We start from the raw sequence: 23,652 nt of genomic DNA on the forward strand, positions 1-23,652 counted from the left end.
CGGAACATTCATGAAATATTTGTCACTGGCAACAAAAAAATCGATAATTTAAAATAAGTTGTTTACGTACAAATTACGGATAAACTAAGGATTCAACTCCTTTGGACAAAGTAGTCCTTATAGCTTAATTTTGATATGTTTTAACTGGACTTTAGTCAAACACTTCTTCAATTGTTTCGGTTCTTATTTTTCTTGACTTTCAAATCTCAGTTTTCAGCGTTCCGTAGGGGAATTCTTTACTTAAATTTCAGCAATATATGATAACCAGTCCAAACGTTGTCTATAAGGGAGCAATATTCAACTTTAAAAGTGGGGTGTGATTGTTTTGTCAAAGCGCTAACAATCTTATTAAGTTTTTCATCGCTATTAATCAACTTATCTGGTTCAAAATTTAACACTATAAGGCATGGAGAAAATTTGGATTCAGAATTTTTCTTTTGTCCTCTGCTTGCACAGAATTTATTTTTTTCATCAAATTGGGGAGTCGATTTCACAAAAAAAAAACTTACGACTAATATTGATGGTAAGGATACAGAATATTTTACTGAATGAACCATTACCGAAGCCCCTCGTGGAAGTATCAAAGTAAAAAAAGGTGACTATCTATATATTGGATTCCCCAAAAGATAACCATTTATATCTGATATAAACTTTTGAAAAGAATTTTTAATTTTCAAAATGCCAACACCTACAAATGGATAGATGGGCGCTTAATGTAGTACAGCGGCAACTATAACATAAAGATGAAGGTTAAATAAGATATATATCAAAATCCTCCCACATTGTAGACTAGCACAACCTTAATTGGGACACCATGCATCATGCTCAAAGCTGAATATTTCGGGCCAACAACTTACAAAGAAAAGATTAAAACGTTACAGATGATCGTTCAATGATATAATTCTTTAGCCAACATGATTGCAGAAAGTAAGAAGTCGTAGAGCAAAACAAAAGAGATGATACACTGTGTATTGGGCCTTTTTATTGCGTAGAGTTCAGTCGAAAATATACATACATGCTAAACCTAAACATATTATTTGACCTACTGCGAGTTGTTCAGTTTTTACTGTTACTCCTTAAATATGGTTGCTAGAAAAAGCAGCAAGTAAAATGGCCAATATCAGAGCCGTACGTCTTGTTTTGAAATTAATTCTCTTCTTTTGAGAAATATTTATCTTGTCATCCAATTTTTCACCACTTACGACTGTCTGTCTGTGGTTTTATTTCATACATTAACTTTTAAGTATCAGTATATTTTCAATTCATATTGTTTCGTTTCGCTTTTTACAGGTATCCCCTTTTTCGCCCCTTTTCTATTTTTGATATATTAATCAAAAATTTAAAAATGAAACTTTCAAAAATTGAAATAATCAAAATTGCACGTTAGGTTTAGTATTTTAAAAGTTTGATCAAATTCCTAAACTATCAAACGATATTTAGAATTTTAATATTTCTAAGAGAACAAATCTAAACTTAATACAAATATGTATATATATATATATCGTCTGGCTCTGCATAATGCCCTTAGATTGTGGTCTCTAGGAAATCTCATGTTATTTGTGTTTTTACTAATCGGTTTAATTCTTACTTGAGTAATGTAAACACCTACTTTGGGTGTCGACACAATGCTTCTGTGAGTAAGTTGCATTAGTTCTATAAGATACTGTTGTCGTCTTGTTGTAGACAAAGCAATAATTTTGTTGGTAATAAACAGATACACAATCTTTATTAACCAGACAATATGTTCTACATTCATCAAGAGATGTGTGTTGTTTCCCATTTGTGCCTACCAATCAGCATCTGAACCGCCCTTTTCTACCTGGTCGTTCATTTTGCATGTATATATTGTTCGATCTGCAAACAAAATGTATATTCACATTTGCGTTAAGATTAAATCTAGGCAAAACGTTATTATCAAGACACTTAGCCAGTTTACCTATAATGTCAGTTATTTGTGTTCACACGTTGACGTATGAGTGTTTAGCCCTCTCCTAACGTATGATAGAGGTTAAACAGCACAAGATGAGAAGAACTAAATATCATAAGCATTTGCATCAGCTTTAACGATAGAACCACAAGCAACTTATTCTAAAAAAAGACACTAAGCACCAATATAAGAGTCTTTGCAGTAACTAAAAACTAGTTCGAATCATTCCACTACTTATAACTAAATCAACCTCCGCCAGAATCAGTCATCCAACGGATTTAGTGTAAACAAGACATAAACAGTCCGTGAAACGCATGACCTTGTGCAATGACCAAACAGGAATAACAGTATCGATATCTTTGATTAAGGATCATAAATACTTCTCATAATTGTGCGTATATATTAGTGAATATTTATATGATAATAATGAATATCATTAGTGTTGGGATAGTTGCAGTAAATCTTCAATTGTTAATTTGGTAAAATTACCAGTTAATATGGTTTTACACAAGAGTTTTATGAGACGAAAATTATTTTCTTAGTTATTACTAATAACATTCTAGTTGCAAAAGTCTATTTTATGATTTTTAAGTCACTGCGATTAATTTTTGATAAGATAATTAAATATGTTAATTACACCTTATATAAGAATGCCAGCTTTTGATTGGCTGATAGCCAGTGTATTTTTCGCATATTCTAACATTTTTTTCACATTTCAATCGAATCTGACTGTTTTTCACCACTGCCGGTGAATATGCCTCAAATACCATGGTATTTGCCATTTTGGATGTTCCTTTTTTACCCTCGCGAGCATCTTCCCGCGGTATATTTTATGATAGTACTTGTCCTCAAATAGATATTTCCTTTTCCTAGTACAGAGAGTTTAAATAAAAATTTATTCAGTGTAATTAAACAGATATATCATGTTATGGAGGGGTATTTGCCAAAAAATACAAGTCATCGAACAAAATTTCCCTTGCCTAGCGGCTCTGGAAATTTAAGTCCCTCGACTTGTATTTTTTACAAATACCCCTCCATAACATGATATATCTGTTCAAAATTGTTAATTTTTAGATGAAATTATTTTAAAACTTAAAATGTATATTTTATTCTTTTTTATTATTTCCATACTTTTTAAACAACATTCATTTCGGGTTTTTTTTTTTTTTGCTGAAGTATATATGCTTTTAAATGCATAAACATGTTTTTTTAACTTTTTTGATGATAATTTCATGAATTTTACCGTGAAACTATATTAAAATTTATATAACAGTGTTAAGTGCATATATGCAATTTCACATCATAAAAGGCGAGTCAGCTGGAAGTCAATCTAAAAGTCGAAAACAATTGGGTAGCATACTTTATTTCTTAACCATCACGAAGGTCTTATATTATTACAATAAGGTTAAGTATAATTTCTCACGTTTCGTAGTATAGGGAGAAATTATTGTATATACGGTTCTAGCGTAGTAATTTTATAAGTTTTAGTCACTAGGTATAAGACACGTGACTAATTTTATAGCGGGAAATTTTTTCCCTGATATTATCACTTTCTAGCCCGCCGCAGACAGGGCAACATTCAAGTTCCAATAAAATTGTGTATATAATTTGATACATGCATTTATATATATTTTCAAAACAATATATTCGTCTGAGTATGTCTCGTGAGATGGCTTGTCGCATAAGGTCGGACCCAGGTTTCCAGTTTATCCCATTAATGGGTTTTGTTTGGTTGTTCCTGGCTGGCGAGGTCGTTGATGATCGAGTTATTTATGTATGTATTTAGTTACATGTTTACATTCATATCGGCTATATTTTAGCTCTCGTTGGTACAAGGTTTACTTTTTCTAGCTAAGTTGTACCTAACAGGATATTTCAAGGTTTTTTGTTATTAGGAGTCATTGTGGTTATTGTTGTTTTCAGATATACATGTATGTAAATAAATTAATAAATTCCGTTGTCCACTATGCTTGCTGGGCGATCGGCAATACTATATATATTGTATTCATGTATGCCTTATAATAGATATGAGCGTATAGGTTATACGTTTAATTTACTTCCAGATAATGTAAATTTAAGTATTACACATTTGAATTTTAACAGAGTTACATTATTAGCACATATTGAAGGTTTATGCACCCAAAAAAATAAATATTCACGTTAATTGATTGACAATAGGACAAATATTATCTGATTACTTCTCATCTTACCTTGAAAATTAGCAAATGATAGATATACTATCCATGTGTAGAGGGATATTCTAGACTCCATTGTCAATTACTTTGTTACTACTTGAAATTATTGAGGAAGTTATCTCTGGAAAATGAGCAGCAAAGCATAAACAATGAACAGTTCAGTGATTTTTGTGCATCGCTTAATGTTTTATCAAATTCTAACTTATACAAGTTTTTTTAACATGTAGTACATCGGTTGATGTTATCATGTGATTAGTAGCTATACTCCCATTTTTATTTTCTCGAACATGTATTGATTCATCAACAGATATTGAATATTACAGACCACCGTGAAGCTTGAATGTATTTGCTATCATTATTTTTTTTTGATAGAGGGTTGCTGCTCACAAGGAAGCTTTCAAACCAAGAGTTCCAAATGATGAAAAGTTGAAATTATCCTTCGTAAATTTTACGGACGCCATCACGACTTGGTTGACTGATTTGGAAAATCCATTTCACAAATTATATCAGATATGTTTCTTACGTCGTAATTACAATCAAATTCCATTCTATAAATGTCACATAAGCAACACGACTGGTACCACATGTGTAGCAGGATCTGTTTACCCTTCCGGAGCACTTGAGATCACCCCTAGCGTTTGGTGGGGTACGTGTCGATATTCTCTAGTTTTCTATGTTGTGTCATGTGTACTAGTGTTTGTCTGTTTGTATTTTTCATTTTTAGCCATGGCGTTGTCAGTGTATTTTTGATTTCTGAGTTTGACTGTCTCTTTTGTATCTTTGGTCCCTCTTGTAATGCGATTAATAATGGAAAAAAGTGGTTTTATCATATAAAAGATTAGTGAAAGATACTAAAGGACCTTTCAACTAATAAGTCAAAAATAAACAAAATCGCAATGGCTAAAACAGAAAAACTACCAACAGTCAAACGATACGCTACATAACATATGGCTTGTCATCTAAATTATATAAAATATTACATGTGTTAATTGAAACTTAACTCCAATTGCAAAAACAAAAGGTTGTTAAAAAACATAAATATAAGAAAATATGTATCTGATCTTAAATTTGTTACACGAAAGTGGATCATCATACCAAAAACACAGGTTATAGTAATGTGTGTACATGTACCTATAGTGTGCTTATGTTTCTTATATCGTGTTCATGTATAAAGCAATGTCGATTTTTTCTTACTTACGTATTGCGTAAAACAAAATATAAGACTATACACAAGATCACAATAACATTCACCAACCGAGTCCTCCGATGATGTCAGATTTCATCGGATTCAATTAGTTGCATCCGCTAATGGATGTTTTGTATGTTTTCACAGTATCAAACATAGCTTAATCAAACGATTGCTAGATGCGCACAATGAATTATTTTGGTCAAAGTATCACCGGTTAAGGTCAAGGAACAGTAAATGGGCTATGTCGCAGATTTTGCTCAAATTGTGCATACAATCTTGGCTCGGTGAACTACAACTGACAATCGAAATAATAATGCATTTATCTCTTTTATAATCTGAAATATTGCAGATTGATTTCTTTTAATATGGGTGAATATTTGTATAGAAAGCACTTAAAATCAGCGAAAAAACATACAAAATTTGTTTTAAAATTGCCAAATCTTTTATTCTACTCCATAGATTTTTCTTTAAAAACTGTATGTTGTTGACACATAAAATTCCGTTATAATGATGCAAAATATAGATAGGGTCACCGACTTCGTTTGTTGTCTAAAAATCTTTTTTTCACCTTGTTGGTAGTGAAAAACGTCAAAAATCAACGCTTTACGGCCGGCAACACGGCGACGTTACGATTATTTCGACGTTTAATAGGATTTTTTCACAAAGAACACAACAATGAATGATGTATACCGTAAAAACGAAGTCGGTGGTCCTATCTTTATTTTATATCATTATAACGGTAATTTTTGTATCAACCACATATAGTTTTTAAAAAAAAATCTATGGAGTAGAATTAGAGATTTTGCGATTTTAAGACAAATTTTAGAAGGTTTTATGCCGATTTTATGTGCTTTCTATACAAATGCTCACCAATTTTGTAAGAATTCAATCAGTTATATTTTAAATGACAAATGAGATAAATGCATTATTATTTCGATTTTTAGTTGAAGTTCATCGAGCCAGAGTTGTATGCAAAATTTTACTGAAATCTGTGACATAGCCCATTTACTGTCACTTGACCTTAAAGTAAGTCTTGTCTTTACTGTGTTCCATAGGTTTGATAGTTATCAAAGGTACCAGGATTATACATTAGTACGCCAGACGCGAGTTTCGTCTACACCAGTGACGCTCAGATCAAAATATTTATAAAGCCAAATAAGTAGAAAGTTGAAGAGCATTGAGGACCCAAAATTCTAAAAGGTTGTGCCAAACACGGCTAAGGTATTTTAATTGGACTATTTATTAATTGGTATTCTGTAATGTCTTCGGTAAGGTTTTTGTCCTTTATGAAAGACGCATGATGACCCACAATTGCTTAGATTGATATCATTTCGTCTCATATGGATAGTTTCTCTTTGGGAGTCTTCCAGAATCGTCTCACTTGTAAATCGATATCATAGTGAATTTCAAACTAGTTTAACTCGGGAAAAATAATAATAATAAATGTGTTTGAATGTAAATCTTCCTTTGTCAAATGTTTGTGGTAATATCTCAATTTGGTAAATTCAACCGGTGTTGACATGCTCAAACAAAAATCTTTTAATTCTGCTGGTTTGCCCATTAACGTAACGTACATTCATGATTTGAAAGAGAGACGAAAGATCCAATACGGATATGCAAAATTTTCATGTCGATGATGAACACCATGTTAAAATACGAAAATTGATAAAAAGAGAAACTACAGAACAATATGACATTTTTGTTTTCTTTTTATAAAGAAATGAAATTTAATTTTGAACATCAACTATCGCTATTAAAGGTTTACAATGCACATGTTCATGTTGTTCCGCTTAATTTTTAACAGATGATAGAGTAAGAGAATTGTAATTAGATGAAAGTCGTGATGCGCTTAATTCCTCATACTGGTTGTTGGCATTTAGTTCCCTACCTATGGTTGGACGTGGTCTGCTGCTTCTGAAAGTAAAATTGATGAATATTCTTTAGTGACTTCAATCTATTTAATACTAATATGAATAAGAAGTAATCACAGTGGTTAAACAATAATATCTATTGATAATCAGCAACATCTTAGAATTGACATTAGTCTAGACAAAAATTGATAATCGTGGGTTTCATAAAAACAAATTTTTCCTTGAAAAAAATCATGGAAACAAGTGTTTATCCTGTACATCAAAAATTAATGTTTATAAATTAATAAGGTTAAAGTGCTAGACAAAAGTATCACAGTTTTCAGGATTATTCTACCAAAGTTATTCTAAACTAATCGGTATGCATCAACCATTTGTTTTGGATACAACTTTTTTACATGTTTTGGCCGCAATTTTGAATTTCTGGAATTCATAAATATTCGTTTGATAGAATATCATTGAAAAAAACCAGCTTTGACATAGAATAACAATTTCACTGTTTTTTTTTTATATGAATGGTACATCTAACGAGATTGAACCTTTGATATTTTTATTTAGTGTGCACTCATGTTTTGTTGTGATGTAATGCGACAAAAATTATGCATGACGTTTTGTAATATTTCATTGTTCATTTGATAAATGATTTTCCGTTTGGAGTTCGGTACTTCTGTTTTTTTTATTATTTTCTAAGATTTCACAATCTCTAATATCAAAACTCTTTATGTATGTGATAGGAATAGAAATACCGTCACTGGAGTTGAAAAGTTACCGCCATATATTGTAGATTTAACTATCGCAAATACTGTTTTACTGATTCAAACTGCAGTATTGTTTTTCCTGAAATGTCAATTATCATATTCGCTGACATTGCTAGCTGCAAACTTTTCAATAACAAATATGTGTTTTCGAATGATTTCTTTGAGATGGGAGCTCAATGTAGATTTAACTATTATGAAAAATATAGATATACCTTCGATACAGATAGAACGTTGTTAAGGCAAATAGTGCTGTAAAACACCAACCAACAACAGCAACAATAATTACTGGTAAACTGACATTTCCATTATCTACAAATACAAAATGTTATAAGACATAAAAGAAAAATTGACCTCCAATCGAATGTTGCCAAAAAATCTTAAAATGTCATGCAAGAAAAAGATGTTTTTTTCTTCGTTTGTTTAGACTTGATAGACTTGAATTTTGAATTTGCCTTGGAAGTCAGTATATTTGTTACATAACTTTGTATTGTACAACGTAGATATCAGCCTCTTTTGGACTTGAACTATAGGTTTTCAAAATGACAAACTATGTAGAGGAAAGTGAAACCGGTAGATCTTAAACATATATGAAATTCAACTGGATATATTTCGAAAAAATAAATATAAGACATAACAACTTGTTAGCCATGACTTATAAGAAATTGCCTTTGGTATCTTTCGCCTTTCTTGTAAATAAAGTATGTTTTGTATATTTAGACAGTTCTATCGGACGTTGATATTTTTTTGCTGCATGAAAGGAGTAGGTTCAGTAAGACCCCTTTTTAGCCCCAAAATATAGCAGTTTTACAAAATTGTATCAATGTAAACTTTAAGATATTTAAAGGAAGGTATAATGCCTCTGCTATATTAATATAGACTGTTTTTGGCATTACAAAGCACATATATCGGGCACTTGCATCATTAAGTCATGCTTAATTACTGAAATCTTCACAATTTCAGCATTTTAGTGAAATTTTAGACGGTTTCCGTCTACAATGAAAGTGGCCGCATTCGTGTTCATTCTTGATATTGAAATGCAAGTTGTGTTGAATGATAATACATAACATATATACAGGTGGAGGATGAATACGGATGCGGCCACTTTCATTTTTGACAAAAACCATATGAAAAGTGACAGTTTTTGGCATATTTGATAGATTTTTCATATTTAAGCTAGTATAGGAGCGTTTTTAATGAGTGAATCAGTTACGATCTTTCACAAAAAGTTATTGAATCAGTTAAAATAGACATTTCATTGGTTAAAAAGCGTCCAAAATCTTTCGTCAGATGAACATGAAATTTTAGGCCGAAACCGACTCTTACCGGATCTACTCCTTTAACTTGATCATCAAAGTGAAAGGATTAGCGCTATGAAGCCAGGTTTAATCCACCATTTTCTACATTTTAAAATGCCTGTACCAAGTCAGTAATATGACGGTTCTTGTCCATTCGTTTTTGATGCGTTTTGTTATATGATTTTGCCATGTGATTATGGACTTTCCGAATTGATTTTCCTCTAAGTTCAGTATGTTTGTGATTTTACCTGTATATATGACAATGATCATTATAAATAGTTGCTCCATGTCAAATGTAAATGTTCAGCTGATTCCCTATGAAATGTTTTATTAAATAAGAATAAACCTCGAAATGAACACGTTGATAATATTGAGATCGAGTAACACGTTATACTGATATTGAAATAAGAGGTAATCGAAATGTTATTAATAGAAAAGTAGTTCAATTTTGACAGATTCTTGATATAGGATTATTCTTATTCGTCACAACAAAATGTATGTAGGTAGACAACTTATTTTTTATGAATATGATAATCCATACGGTTTCAATCCAATCGTAGATACAGATTTCTTGTTTTGGAATACAATAATTCACATTTTGTTAAGAATCACACTGAATCTTCCAGAAAATATACTGAAGATGATATTATTAAAATGCTGGACTTTTTGATCGACAATATATTTGTTGAGTTTGGAGGATTCATATTTCAACAGACAGTCGGTATTCCAATGGGTACTAATTGTGCACCCCTGCTGGCTGATTTGTTTTTGTACTCGTATGAAGCAGAATTTATTCAGAACCTTCTAAAAGACAAAAAGAAAAAGCACTTTGCGAAATTCTTTAATTTTACTTTCCGATATATTGACGATGTTCTATCATTGAATAACCCAGACTTCAGCCAATACTTACATCTCATATATCCCAATGAACTTGAAATTAAGGATACTACTGATACTAGAAGGACTGCTTCATACCTTGATCTTTTCCTCAATATTGACGTAGATGGACGACTTCACACGAAAATCTATGATAAACGGGACGATTTCAAATTCCCAATTATCAATTTCCCATTTCTCAACAGTAACATACCCTTTGCCCCTTCGTATGGTGTTTATATATCACAATTGATACGTTATTTACGTGCTTGTTCACACTATACGGACTTTATATACTATAGGAGTGTTCAAAACTGCTCAAACAAAGATATGAGGAGGACAAATTTAAATTGACACTCCGTAAATTTTATGGACACCATCACGAATTTATGGATCCATACGATGTGTCTTTAACCAAACTAGCAAGGACATCTTTACCACATGGTAGATTGTGGTTTGTCATTATGTCGTCTAACCTTTCAATTACCAAACGTGACTTATTCCCGATTGTGACTGTTTTGCTGAATGTGAATTCGCATTACTATAAGACGTGTTACGGTACTGGTCTATCCCAAATTCATGTATTTAGTTTAAATTTTTAATGTTATATTTGTAATTTTCATCGGATTTTGTCAAAGTGTTGACGTTTCTTTTTATTATATTTAGGTGTTACGGATAGAAAAATTAATCACCGCCTTTATTAATTATATTTAATTTTGTACGATTATTTACGTTTGAAGTTGGATTCATAACAAACTGAACATATATATATATATTATAGTTAATTGCTATTAATAAGGATTGCAATATGCATTGTGTTTAAATGTAATATCAGTATTTAGTTCTAATATACTTAGTAATCTAAAATCAATCTTAATTCTATCTTACTTTTGAATTTTAGTTTTTCATATGAGACGTCATGCTGTTTCTAAATTTCATAAATTCAAATGTGGCGTAATGTTTGTGCCTTTTCGCCATCGTTTGTGACGTCATTTAAAATTTTACGATTTACTGTGTTTAGCCCTGAACTGAATCGGGTGTGTCTTATGTGCTGGTCTTATCATTATGTATTCGGGTTTAGTTTTGAGTAATTAGTTAATACTTCAGTTTCATTATGTATATCTCTTTCATATTCATTTGATAAAATTTACTGTTTACAATAGCATTAATTGTTCTAAATAATAAGGATGTTCTTATCCCAATCATAAAAACTACGCCGTATTTGGCACAACCTTTTTCAACTTTTGATCTTCAGTGCTGTACGACTTTGTACTTTTTTTCACTTTCGATCTTTTATATCTGGGCGTCACTGGTTATATTTAACTTTAAAGTTAACCATTAAAGTGCAGGTTTGGCTCGCCACAAAACCAGGTTCAACCCACCATTTTATTCCCCTTTAAAAATGTCCTGTTCCAAGTCAGGAAGATGGCCATTGTTATATTATTGTTCGTTTCTGTGTGTGTTGCATTTTAATGTTGTGTCGTTTGTTTTCTCTTATTTTTGAGATATTAAGATAAGACGTGGCACGGTACTTGTTTATCCCAAATTCATGTATTTGGTTTAGATATTATGTTTGTTGTTCTCGTGGGATTTTGTCTGATGCTTGGTACGTTTCTGTGTTTGTTGCGTTTCGGTGTTGTGTCGTTGTTCACTTCTTATATTTAATGCGTTTCGCTCGGTTATAGTTTGTTACCCCGATTTTGTTTTTTGTCCATGGATTTACGAGTTTTGAACAGCGGTATACTACTGTTGCCTTTATTTCAGTTAAATTTCAAAAAAGAAGATGTGGTATGATTATCAATCGGACAACTCTTCACAAGAGACCACATTACAAAAACATTAACAACTTTAGCGTAGGAAATAAAAGCCCAAACCGCAAAGTCAGCTATAAAATGCCGCCACAAAATGAAAAATGTAAACCAATTAAAACAAGAAGATTCATTCTTGAATAAGGATAATAAAGAGCATGAAAATTATTGTCCACACAAATGCGCAAAGTTGAAGATATTTATCGATGTATCCATTCATATTCTTTTAAAGTACAAATACCATTTCATGGTATTAAACACTTATTTACAATACATTAATTTGCGTCCCGAAATATGTGCTCATTCATCTATGCCGATTTCGATGTATGACACAGTTTCATCCTGTACTTGAAACTTGTGCCGGATTTGTTAACATGTTTACTAGATCATTTTACATGTGTACAAAAACAAATGCGACAAATCACGTGGTTCATGCAGCTATCTAAAGCTATCAATATGTTGTGTTACATTTAACTGTAATGGTTAGTATTATGTTATATTTTAAGTCAATAATTTTGCCCAGAAAGTCTTAGATTGTGGTTAACCATTTATGTCGTCTATTTTTTTTTCTCGAAATTTTGGGTCCTCAATGCTCTTTAACTTTTAACTTGTTTGGCTTTATAAATGTTTTGATCTGAGCGTCACCGATGAGTCTTAAGTAGACGAAACACGCGTCTGGCGTATCGAATATAACCCTGGTACCTTGGATAACTATTTAAGTACTGAACGTGACCTGTTCACGAATATGACTGTTATATGTATTCTATGTTAAAATTCTAGCAATTGATAAAAAATACATCTGATAACATAATTACAAAAATGTAGAAACCTGATCTAGATTTGTATCCAATTCTTTTGTTTTAAATTTACCTGTAACTTTACCTTTCGTGGCCACAAAACCAAATTCGACCTGCCATCCCTGTACCAAGTTAGGAATATGGAGGATATTATCTAGTAATTCGTTTCTTTGTATGTTACATTGTGATTTTTTTTTTGCATTTCAGTGTTCTGTTATTACGTTGTTTTCCTCTTACAATTAATGTGTTACCTCGGTTTTAGTTTGTTTTCCGGTTTGTTTTCTCTCATTTGATTATTTATGACTTTTGAACGGCGGTATACTACTGTTGCCTACGTGTTTATAGAAAAATGATTTAAAAGTAAGTAGAAAAAACACAAAAACAAAACATGTGGTTTTATACTATCATTCTCAAAATTACTTGCTGTAAAATGAAAGTAAACAGTATTGAATAATGATAATTACACTTTTGTTTCAAAATATAACACAAAGATGGTGTATTTTTTCCTTATTCAGAAACCTTTTATAAGATAAATGTAACAGTAGTTTATAGATGTTCAAATCTGATACAAAGATGTTCAAATCTCATACAAAAATATGAGGTGACCACAAAAGCTCCTTACGGACCAAGCCAAGCTAAGAGGACCTGACAGGAGACGAAGGTTCTCGTATAAAAACAAAATACAAGACCGCAGACACATGTCGCTAATAATTGCTTAGCATTAATTCTAGGTTCATCAATCTGTTTTGAATATCAGTAAAAATCAAGATATCAAGAGGTACTTCTAGTGTTGGTTGTATCTTTAATCTCAAGGTTTCATTGCGACTAAAAGTGAAAATAAAAAAATAAGTCACTTAAATACCTTTTGTAAGTTTCTTCTCTATCTTCATAGAAGAATGATCAGTTGTACGGTAATCGGTGATTTGTGGTGTCACTGTTTCCATTGTTGTTGAACGATAGTCACCAGTAGTAGTTGTTGATTCTGGATTGTAACACTTTATTTGTAATTCTGTAAATTTGATAAATTAGAATTTCCTTTAATATGGATATTTATTGTAATAAAATATACAAAAGCAGTTAAGGTGCTATGGGTGTCTTTCGCCTTCTGGATTGTACAAAACAGTGAACCTAAGGTCACGATTTTCTATCTAGTTAGCAAAATGTGATGCAGGAATGCAGATATTTAAATTGAACTTTCATTTAAAAGAACCAATTTCTACGAATATAACTTATAAATAATAATATTTTTACAAGTGTAGATTATTTTTATTTGTTTTTAAATGTTTTTAATTGGCATTTAAAGGAAAAGTAACGTTAAAACAATGCATTTTCTGAAAAAATCTACATGGAAATTTCCTATTTTGTATTTTAGCCGGAAAAACGTACGTTGACCCTATTATTTTCTTTGACATTCTCAAAGCATTGTTTGAAAGCTATCTGTTCCAAATTTATTTTTATCAATTCTATCATTTGGTTTAGTTTCTAATCACAAAATTGTGTTTTTCCCTGTATACTCAATACAAAATTTGTCATTTTATCACCACCTGTAGCTTGAGAAAATACACGGTCATCTATCAGCTTCATAATGTTTTTGACCTTATATCAACATATACTTAGTCTTGGCAGAGTATTTACAAATTCTTTCATTTTTATTTTAGACTCCCATACCACCTTAAGGCGATCATTTCAATTTTGCGCCTACTCGTTTTGTTTACTCTATTTAGGGGTTAGTGTAGATATTATATTACTCAGTTTAAAATTCATCATGTGTCATGTAAACAAACCATGGACGAAAAACGGTTTTGTTTTTTGTATGTTTTTCATTATTTGTCTTCAAATTTTCTTGGATGTCAGAGCCTATAAAAGGTTTAAACTTAAAAATATAGAATAATAAAATATTGTGTAAAATTACACGAAGTAATGGAATAAGATGGAAAAAGATAAGTGGCATAAGAGGAAGGAATACAGTACAAATAAACACATCAAAACTCAGGACATAGAAATACATATATAAATTTATATAATAGTAAATTAAAACATATAAATCACAAAATAAAAACAGATACCTCCCAGGAAATTTACGAAAGTATACCAGTACACAACAATCAAAGCATAAACTGCGAGATATACACATTTTAAAAAAGTGACGTATTTGGTGATTAACATTATCACAAATTAATTTCTAAGAACAGAAAAGGAAAAGGTAAGTGTCCTTGATATAGTGTTTATGTATCTGCTCATTGGGTTTGGTTGTTTTTTTAGAAATCAGATTTTCAATCAATTGTTAGTTAAATTGCTAAATTTCTTACAATATTTACCTACTTTGAGTGTCAACACAATGCTTCTGTGAGTAAACTGCATTATCTTTTTCAATTGTAGTTGTCGTCTGGTTGTAAATAAAGCAATAAGTATGCTCATAATGAACAGCAACACACGCTTCATTTTGCAGGCAGTATCTCTTACAGTCATCAAAGGATTGTAGATTAAGAGCTTGAATCCAATCTGTATCTGAACCAATTGTTTTCTGTTCAGGTTCGTCCATTTTACAAGAAAGTATTGCTTTATCTGCAAAACAATGTGATGTATATACATACAAAGTTTAGCACTGCATTGAATGATATAATTAATTTTCCAATGTAAACACTTTAACTTTCAAATGTTATGTTTCATCATCAGGCATGTATTCGTGAAGCCAAGTAAAAAGAAGCGGTCAAAAACTAAAATCACGAAAATAATGAATTCCGAAAATATTCGAAACGAAAAGTCTCTAATCAAAAGGCAAAATAAAAAAACTATAATACATCAAACATTTTTAAACGAAAGGATAACAATTGTCATATTCTTGACTTGGTATAGGAATTTTCTTATGAAGAATATGGGAGATTAATTCAGGTTTTATGTTTAGTTATACCTCTTGTATGACAGTCCATTATATTGAAACAATGTTTAAACAAAGCAAACAGACATAATAGGCAAAAATGTCCGAAATAGGGGTACAAAGTGTTAATCACTTTCAAAACAAACAAATATCTAACAAAATCGCACAAAATGCGTATAGACAAAGCAAATTAATTTACCTAAAATGAAAGAAAAGAATAGAAAAAGGAGCATAGAAAAAATAATACATTGACGGGATGTGTAAGTACAACTAAACAGAAAAAGTAATATGCATAAATGCTATAGACAATGAATAATATAACACGTTTTTAAGGTCATAAACAAATTTGGTGCCTAGGATCTATACTTAACGATGGTCGTATTTTATTTTTGAAGTTGATACGGAATAGTCTTTGTACCTTCTGATGAAATTTTTTAGCTAAAGGAAGAGTCATTCTTTGACATACCCTCATTTTCTGCTCAGACACTGGTGACGTTTTACAAAGTCTCAGAAGGAACAGCAAGCTCTATAATACCAAATAAGTTGGCGAATTCATATATCCCATATGCAGGTGAACTTGTGGATTCACCTGGTTTATATTGGATACCTACCTAAGTTTTACAAAATTCCTTACAAACAACGGTACATTAGTGGCTCATCTGTATGTTTGACTTTATAACTTCCATTATTTTGACAATATATTTGTCCGCAGTGAAAGAATGTCTTCCGTAATATTGAAATACTGTTAACTCGCGTATTAAGGTATCAACCATATGTGGATTATAAACTATAAAGATTTTCTTGCTAATTTTAAATCCCAATAATTTTCTGAACTCTATCAAAACCTTTAATGTATAAAGACCTTCTTACTGTGAAATTGAAAATTGTCTGAAACAAATAATTCACAATGCTTTTCAATACAAATTATTCTATGGTAGCAAACGCTATCATTTATTAATTTTTGATACAATACGGCATATTTTGTTAATAGTGAACAAAAAGGTTAAAGATGCTACACAGTGGAGTAAGTGAGTATCTAATTGACAACATATTTTTGAATTTGATTTTTTTTTAGCCAATTGGCGGCATTCATTTGGTAACGAACTGTGCGCCTCTTCTTGTCAACCCCTTTAATATTAATCGGAATCCATTAAGACACTTGTCAAAAACAAGAAGATAAAAGAAGCCAAGTTATTTAGTTTCATATACAGATATATTGACGATGTTCTTTCCATTTAGATCCTAACTTTTCTGATTGAGGTCCATAAGTATATCACCCCGAACTAAATATTAAGAAACAACAAACACGGCTTCCTCCACCTCATTTTTAGACTTATACCTCGAATTTGACAAGGTCACAGTTGAAATTTATTTGATATCCCTGGTAAAACTCTAGACTCGTCGAAGCTTGATATATGATTCAACTTTGCATATGCTAAACCCTTATAAAAATCCAAAGCTCAATTCATTTTGAAATTTTCTATCCGAGGTCGATTGTCCACCAATTGATACATCATAGAAGAGATATTAATTAAGATGGTGTGAGTGTCGATGAAATAGGACGTCCATGGTTCGTCAGGAACTTTATGAAGACAGCAATGACAAGAACTAAACTAAGCAGTTGAATTGTGTGCTGGACTTTTTAAGGACATTAAACAAATGCTACCCAATCATACAATGATATGCTATTAGCCAAGTGAACAACACAATCACAAAGTTTCTACTTAAAATAAATCGTCGAGCATTTATCTTGTGTAAAGTGGATTTGTGTTTACCAAAAATGTATGCTTATTTTTTGCTGTTTCGTACTAAAATGAAAGCAAAACGATAAATAATTTCTATTGGGAGATCAATCGGGCCAAAACCCTTGTTCCTTTATTTTATGCGAGAACTTTTTGATTTCGAGACAAAGTTAAGAACATCTCCCCTTTTTCCACAAAGGGTAAAGATTTTATAATAATTATTCTTCAACGGTACCTCAAAATTGTTGTCTGTCTGTCTCCTTATTTTATTTTTTATGTTTGGTGCAGAAAAACTTGGTATTATAGTTAGAAATAGTAATGATATTAAAGTTATTACGATATATGATACGGAGTTTATATTGTCTCAACATGCTGATGATACATCACTTATTTTAGATGGGTCTCCTTCATCTTTAGAATGCATTCCTCCGTATATTACAATTATATTCTGATATATCAGGACTGAACATTAACTTAGATAAAACAAATGTTATATGGATAGGAAGTAAAAAAGTAAAAAACATAGTCAAGATTAAATATGCGTAAAATGTGGATTAGAATGGGGTTCAAGTACCGTCAAATCACTTTTTGTGTTGATTTGAATAGAATGTTAAACTGGCGTTGTCAGTTTGTTTTAGATTTATGAGTTTGACTGTCCCTTTGGTATCTTTCGTCCATATTTAAATCTATATTATGCTTCTCGGGTTCAAGAAATAGAAAGTATTATACAAAAATGGTCAACACAGTCGCTTACCCCGTTTGGTAAAATAACTATTATAAAATATTTTATCATATCAAAATTGAATCATCTGTTCTTATCCATCCCAATTCATAAAAGATTTTTGGTATGACTAAATCAGTTAAAATTGACCCTTAAAAAAAGTGTTCAAAATCTTTCGTTAGATGAACCTGAAATTTGAGACCAAAATCGGCCCTGATCGGACCTACTCCTTTAATTAACAGTCTTCCTCACAATCAAACCCTTGTCAACATGTGTAAATATTATTTTCAACGTTATGAAACTGCTATTTTTTTTTTATTATTTTTTTTTATTAACCAGAACAATGGCCTTTATATTTATTTCAATTTTTTTGGGTTAACTCGTTACAAAACTTCGTAAGATTATTGAGAAGTTACAAGACCTATTTTGTATATGTTAGCTAGGTAACCAATTATAAAGGATCAAACAGGCATTTCTTATTTTTTTTGTTTTTAATAAAAACTAGAACACACCCGAGAAATCGCGGGGGAAAAGAGCGTAATCTGTTAACTGTAAAATTAATTATAACTGGTGAATTCCAGAAGGGGTATCAAAAGTTAAAAGTACTTGGGGACTCTCCCTTTTATACAAATACCGATTTTTATTCTTTCAGTTTTTCTGTATACTATGAACACTTATTTTCTGTTATCTTACATGAATTTGTAGGATCCTTTGTTATAGATAATTTAGCTGATCTGTAAGAATAACATTTTCATGCCTTATATATCATAAACTGCAGTACGACGCTAGATTACAACTGACGTGGTTAGTGGTAAAGTAACACCCAGCCAACGAAAGCTTCATTTTTATGAAGCCCAGGTGGTCTAGCGGGACGGCTACAGTGCAGGCGATTTGGTGTCACGATAATTCAGTAGCATGAGTTCGAATCCCGGCTAGGGAAGAACAAAAAAATTGCGAAAGCAAATTTACAGATCTTACATTGTTGGGTTGATGTTTAGACTAGTTGTATATACATAGTGTACACAGCCGTGTATCACCATCACTGCTGGTGATCCGATGGATACATCTGTTTGTAGAGTTGTCACTGGCTCAAACGTACTTATAAATATAATTATTTTCTGTGTCTGTGACTGTATATTGTATTAATTTGTAGGATTCTTTTCTATAGATGATTTAGCTGATCAGTAAGAATAACATGTTCATGCCTTATATATAATGTACTGTAGTACGACGCTTGATTCAAACTGACGTGGAAAGGTAACACCCGGCAACCGTAGCTTCATTTTTAGGAAGCCCAAGTGGTCATGTGGTCTAGCGGGACGGCTACAGTGCAGGCGATTTTGTGTCACGATATCTCAGTACCATGAGTTCGAATATTTTTTTATGAACAATCATTACTTTGATCAAAGTGTATTTGCTTTTTACTATCAACTCACAATTTACTAATCAATCCACGGCGGTCATTGACATATTATATAGACCCTCTCTATATACTAAACTCAGTGACCGCCTTGGATAGTAAACTTGAAAATGATGGCAGATAGAAAATACACATTATTCATTGTCTTTGGTTTGTACAAAGTTCAGAAAAAAATTAAACCGGATTTCTAGTCTGACTTAAAATTTCGTCCATTGCCGAAAAATAAATGGACGCAGTTATTTTTCGTTTTTCTCCCAAAATAACCCAAACTGAAAAAATAATAGGAATGGATGACAAATGCGCCATTACATGGTACCTATAGGACACAGAGGCATGACGACTAATTTATTAAGGAAGGAAGAGAAGTGACATACAAAATGAGGTCTTCCCGTTTAATAGTATAGAATTTGAAGCCAATGCAATCATTAAAAAACACCACAAAAAAGAAATAAAAATAAAAAAGGTGTTTTTGGATAATATTTGAAGTTATGTTTTCTATTTGTATGTCATCAAAGCGGAACATTGCCCAATTATTTAACAAGAATACAACCCATGAAAACTGTTCATATGGGTAAAAAAGCGAAAAAAGTTGAAATTGAGTCTGCAAAAAAAGGAAGTATGAAATTGAAATAATCATAATAAATAGCTTACCCCTATATATTTGCATACAGTATCCTCTGGTGAAGTTACCCAATATTATCCTTGATTTTAATATCAGCTCATTCCCACCCAAATCGATCGACCGCATACTTGTCCCACTAGTACATTCAATCGACTGGAGAGATCTAGTCATATCCGATGTATCTACATAATTGACATTCACTGCAAGTCCACAGTTTGATTGTGCTGGGGCTGAATTACTCAGTCCGTCGTATTTAGACATATATATTGTATAGTTAGTCGCATCATTTTGTAGACTTACATGACATATACAGTTGTTTTGTTGTTTCGTTATACGTAATACTACACTATCAACTACTTTATATCCATCAATGCTGCTTTCTGTTGCAGAATCGTCTGTACACATATTTGCCACTAAAATAAAATACATCTATTTATGATAGATAGACGCACGAAATGTATAAAAGGTGTTTGAAACATCACACAATTCTATGACGTTTATACTAGAATATTAGTACATTTGATATATTAGTCAATATTTATCTATTATCATTTTGAATTTCGAGTTTTCTTGCAATTTTTACCATTGTGTTATATAGCAACTTATTCCATTAATTGAAGGATAATTTGTAACTCACAAAAAGGCTTCCCCATTTACAAGTGCATGTGACTTCTGTTTAACATCGTGTGTTAAATATCTCTTGAGAGCTTATGTTGATATATTTATATCTCTTTTAGCGTTTTTCAAACTGTTCTTTAATATTATTAACGATACGAAGTGTATTGTACATTGAGGCATATTTCGACACTAATATATGCTTCGATGATACTCGGGACCAAAGTATTTGAAAGTCCAGTTTTCTACCAAATTGTTTTGCAGTTAAACAATTTTATTAATTTTTTTTTATCATCATTATACTTTAAACATTATTTTTCAGCTTATAAACACTTGTCACAAGATATATTGAGTATATGCAATGTATGATTCTAATTAATTTTTTTATATTTTCTTCAACGCAAAGAATTGACTGACTCTATAGTTGTTACTGTTCTATCAAATAAAAATAATACTTTAGCGAATTCATGCGTCCGAAGCGCTTTTTTCAATATATGCAACATGCCATTTTAAAATTCAAAGTGAATATGAAACATATTATCAATTTACATTTCTTGAATACAAGTCATGAGAAGTTGGCTTAAACTTTCCAATAGTTCAAGTTTAGATTTTCTGATTAATATACTTTTTTTCTTTTAACTTGATAACTGTTTAAGGTGGTTCCCAACACTTTCACTGACATTAATTTGGCTCGTTTCATTTACATAAAAGTTTGACAATTAGTTTTGCCCCTTTGACAAAAATATAAAAATTTCAAAAAAATTTAACAAACCATTTTATCAGAAAAATTGAACTTATTATATAGTAGTTTACAAACACTTATTTTTTTAAAAATGAGAAGCTCAATATTCCATGAACAACACAACATAATTGAAACGTTTAGCTGAGTTTACCCTGTAGTGAAAGGTATCACCTTATTATCGTATATAATTACAATACAGTTAATGTTATATACCTATATGTTCTAAGTCACTTGGACAAGGATTATCATGTTCAGCTGCATGCATAACTACAAAATATAACAATATAAAAATTAAACAAGAGGCCGACAAATATATTAAGGCCATTTCATTTATCTCTCTGAGTATGTTTTTGTTTATGTATATTTCTTTATTTATGTCCGTTGTGCATAAAACAGCGCACAGTCAGGTCATACACTTGAACCTTGTCAGGAATATCAGAGTTATTTTCCTTTTGATTCCTTAGTTTATGTTGTCAAGAACTTGACCATGACGTTTTTCTTTACTTCTTCTGTTTATAATCTACCTTTACCTGAACACCAATCAAAACTATAAACGAAATACCGAATGTAAAGGTAAATTATCAACACTTCTCTAATTTATCGCGATCAGAAGATAGACAAAGGGCTTACAATAAGACAACAGTTTCAAATATACCTCTTGTCCGTTAAGTGGTATGTACTTTAGCTTAATAGTTGTATTGAACATTGTATATTAGACTATCTGAAACAATAAAACTGGTGTGGTGTAAGATCATAGATTATTTTTATGATTATTGCGATAGTGTATACTCGTACCATTTAAAATAAAAGGTTGATTTCATATATTATGTCAATAACAGAGCACTTACATTTGTATATTACATTACATTTATGCATATGACTCCTCATTTTGTTTGTTGATCGTTCCTGTTGAAGTTAAATCAAGAAACGCTTTTTGGAGGAACTAGGTCATAAAAGAGTATTTTTGATTTTGTTTCACTTTGTTTATTCTCATGTAATCAGTGTTAGGGATATACCTTATAACAAAAATTTTACAGGGGCAACTATTAAAAATATACTTAAAAATAATGACAATAGACTTGGTCACATGTTTTCGTTTATTATGGTTTTGTCAGTTTTAGTTTACTTCTCAGTTTTCAGTATTAAATCCACAACAGTTCTGATATTAGTTTATCTCTGTTTTTTCTTATAATATTTATCTTGGAGGGAGTGTCATTTGATGTTAAGTTTAAAAGATTATAAAACAAATTAAATTTTATAATAAAGATCCTCGATGTTTCTTCTGGTTGAAAAGTTTGTAAACGATACGCAAGATTATCCGGGCAATGAAAAGTTACTCAGATAAATTGCATTATAGGAGTCAAATTACGAAAAATCACCTGTTTGACGTTTCATTTATAATCTAACACGAAATCTTGCAAAATTCACAATATTTTTAAAGTTACTTTTTAATAAGGTTAAAGTAATACGCCTTTCAATATCGCTAAAGATACATGATTTTATAAAGGCGTGAAGATCTAAACACGAATAATAAAAAAAACTAGAAAACTAGCGGACATTATTGAATTGACAATCGATATACAAATCATTTATTTGATCAGTATCTTACCTTTAAGAATAACAAGTAACATAATCATCATCGATGTCTTACACTTCATTGTTATTATTTTTCTATTACACCATATGATTGAGGAAGTTATATTTGGTAAATGTAGATCAGTTTGTATGTAAATATTTGACAGTCTAGTAATTTCCTGTCACTCATATTGCATTTGTTCATAAAGTGTTAAAAGATAGTTAAGTGGTTATTGATAGTTAGTCGGATAATTTTTATCACTTTGTAAGAAAACATACCCTAATCAAAAAACAAAAGTGAATTATTAAGACTACTTAATGTTGTCGTTAATATACCCCTTTCTACTTAAACAATGTTAAATAATGCAAAGTGCATACAAGTACAGTTTAAAACCCTCACACAAACTTAATTGAAAGTCCATATTTCCTTTGTAATTGGAGATTATGAAAACAACACGTTATAAATTTAATAAATCATTTGTTCTTTGTCTGGAACTACCGTTACAATGACTCCAAAACCAATTTGTTACTAACGATGGATGAATGATAAAACTTTTTCGAGCTGCATTAGCAAACGGACCTTAAAAGAAGTGTAACATCCACCATCAACTTTATAAAAAGAAA

General features: G+C 31.2%; 1 protein-coding gene across 1 annotated transcript; it reads right to left on the reverse strand.

Moving 5' to 3' along the window:
• Nucleotides 1-7,101: 7,101 nt before the first annotated feature.
• Nucleotides 7,102-23,159, reverse strand: LOC134688091 (uncharacterized). Its single transcript, XM_063548559.1, has 7 exons — nt 23,063-23,159; nt 21,667-21,720; nt 20,126-20,509; nt 15,036-15,278; nt 13,576-13,722; nt 8,150-8,246; nt 7,102-7,225 (listed from the first exon to the last, which is right to left on the reverse strand). Exons 1-7 carry the CDS (start codon nt 23,109-23,111, stop codon nt 7,102-7,104), a joined length of 1,098 nt encoding a protein of 365 aa, XP_063404629.1. The 5' UTR covers nt 23,112-23,159.
• Between the last annotated feature and the right edge of the window lie 493 nt (nt 23,160-23,652).

This window comes from Mytilus trossulus, chromosome 10 (genome assembly GCF_036588685.1).
Source record: "Mytilus trossulus isolate FHL-02 chromosome 10, PNRI_Mtr1.1.1.hap1, whole genome shotgun sequence".
Taxonomy (NCBI): Eukaryota; Metazoa; Mollusca; class Bivalvia; order Mytilida; family Mytilidae; genus Mytilus; species Mytilus trossulus.

What these genes read in the sequence shown, in the direction of transcription:
- LOC134688091 (XM_063548559.1), bottom strand. Translation starts at nt 23,111, where the DNA reads ATGAAGTGTAAGACATCGATGATGATTATGTTACTTGTTATTCTTAAA. An exon ending in GTTACTTGTTATTCTTAAAG is followed by an intron (nt 21,721 to 23,062) that starts GTAAGATACTGA and finishes TATATTTTGTAG; the next exon opens with TTATGCATGCAGCTGAACAT. An exon ending in AGAGAAGAAACTTACAAAAG is followed by an intron (nt 8,247 to 13,575) that starts GTATTTAAGTGA and finishes TTGTATTTGTAG; the next exon opens with ATAATGGAAATGTCAGTTTA.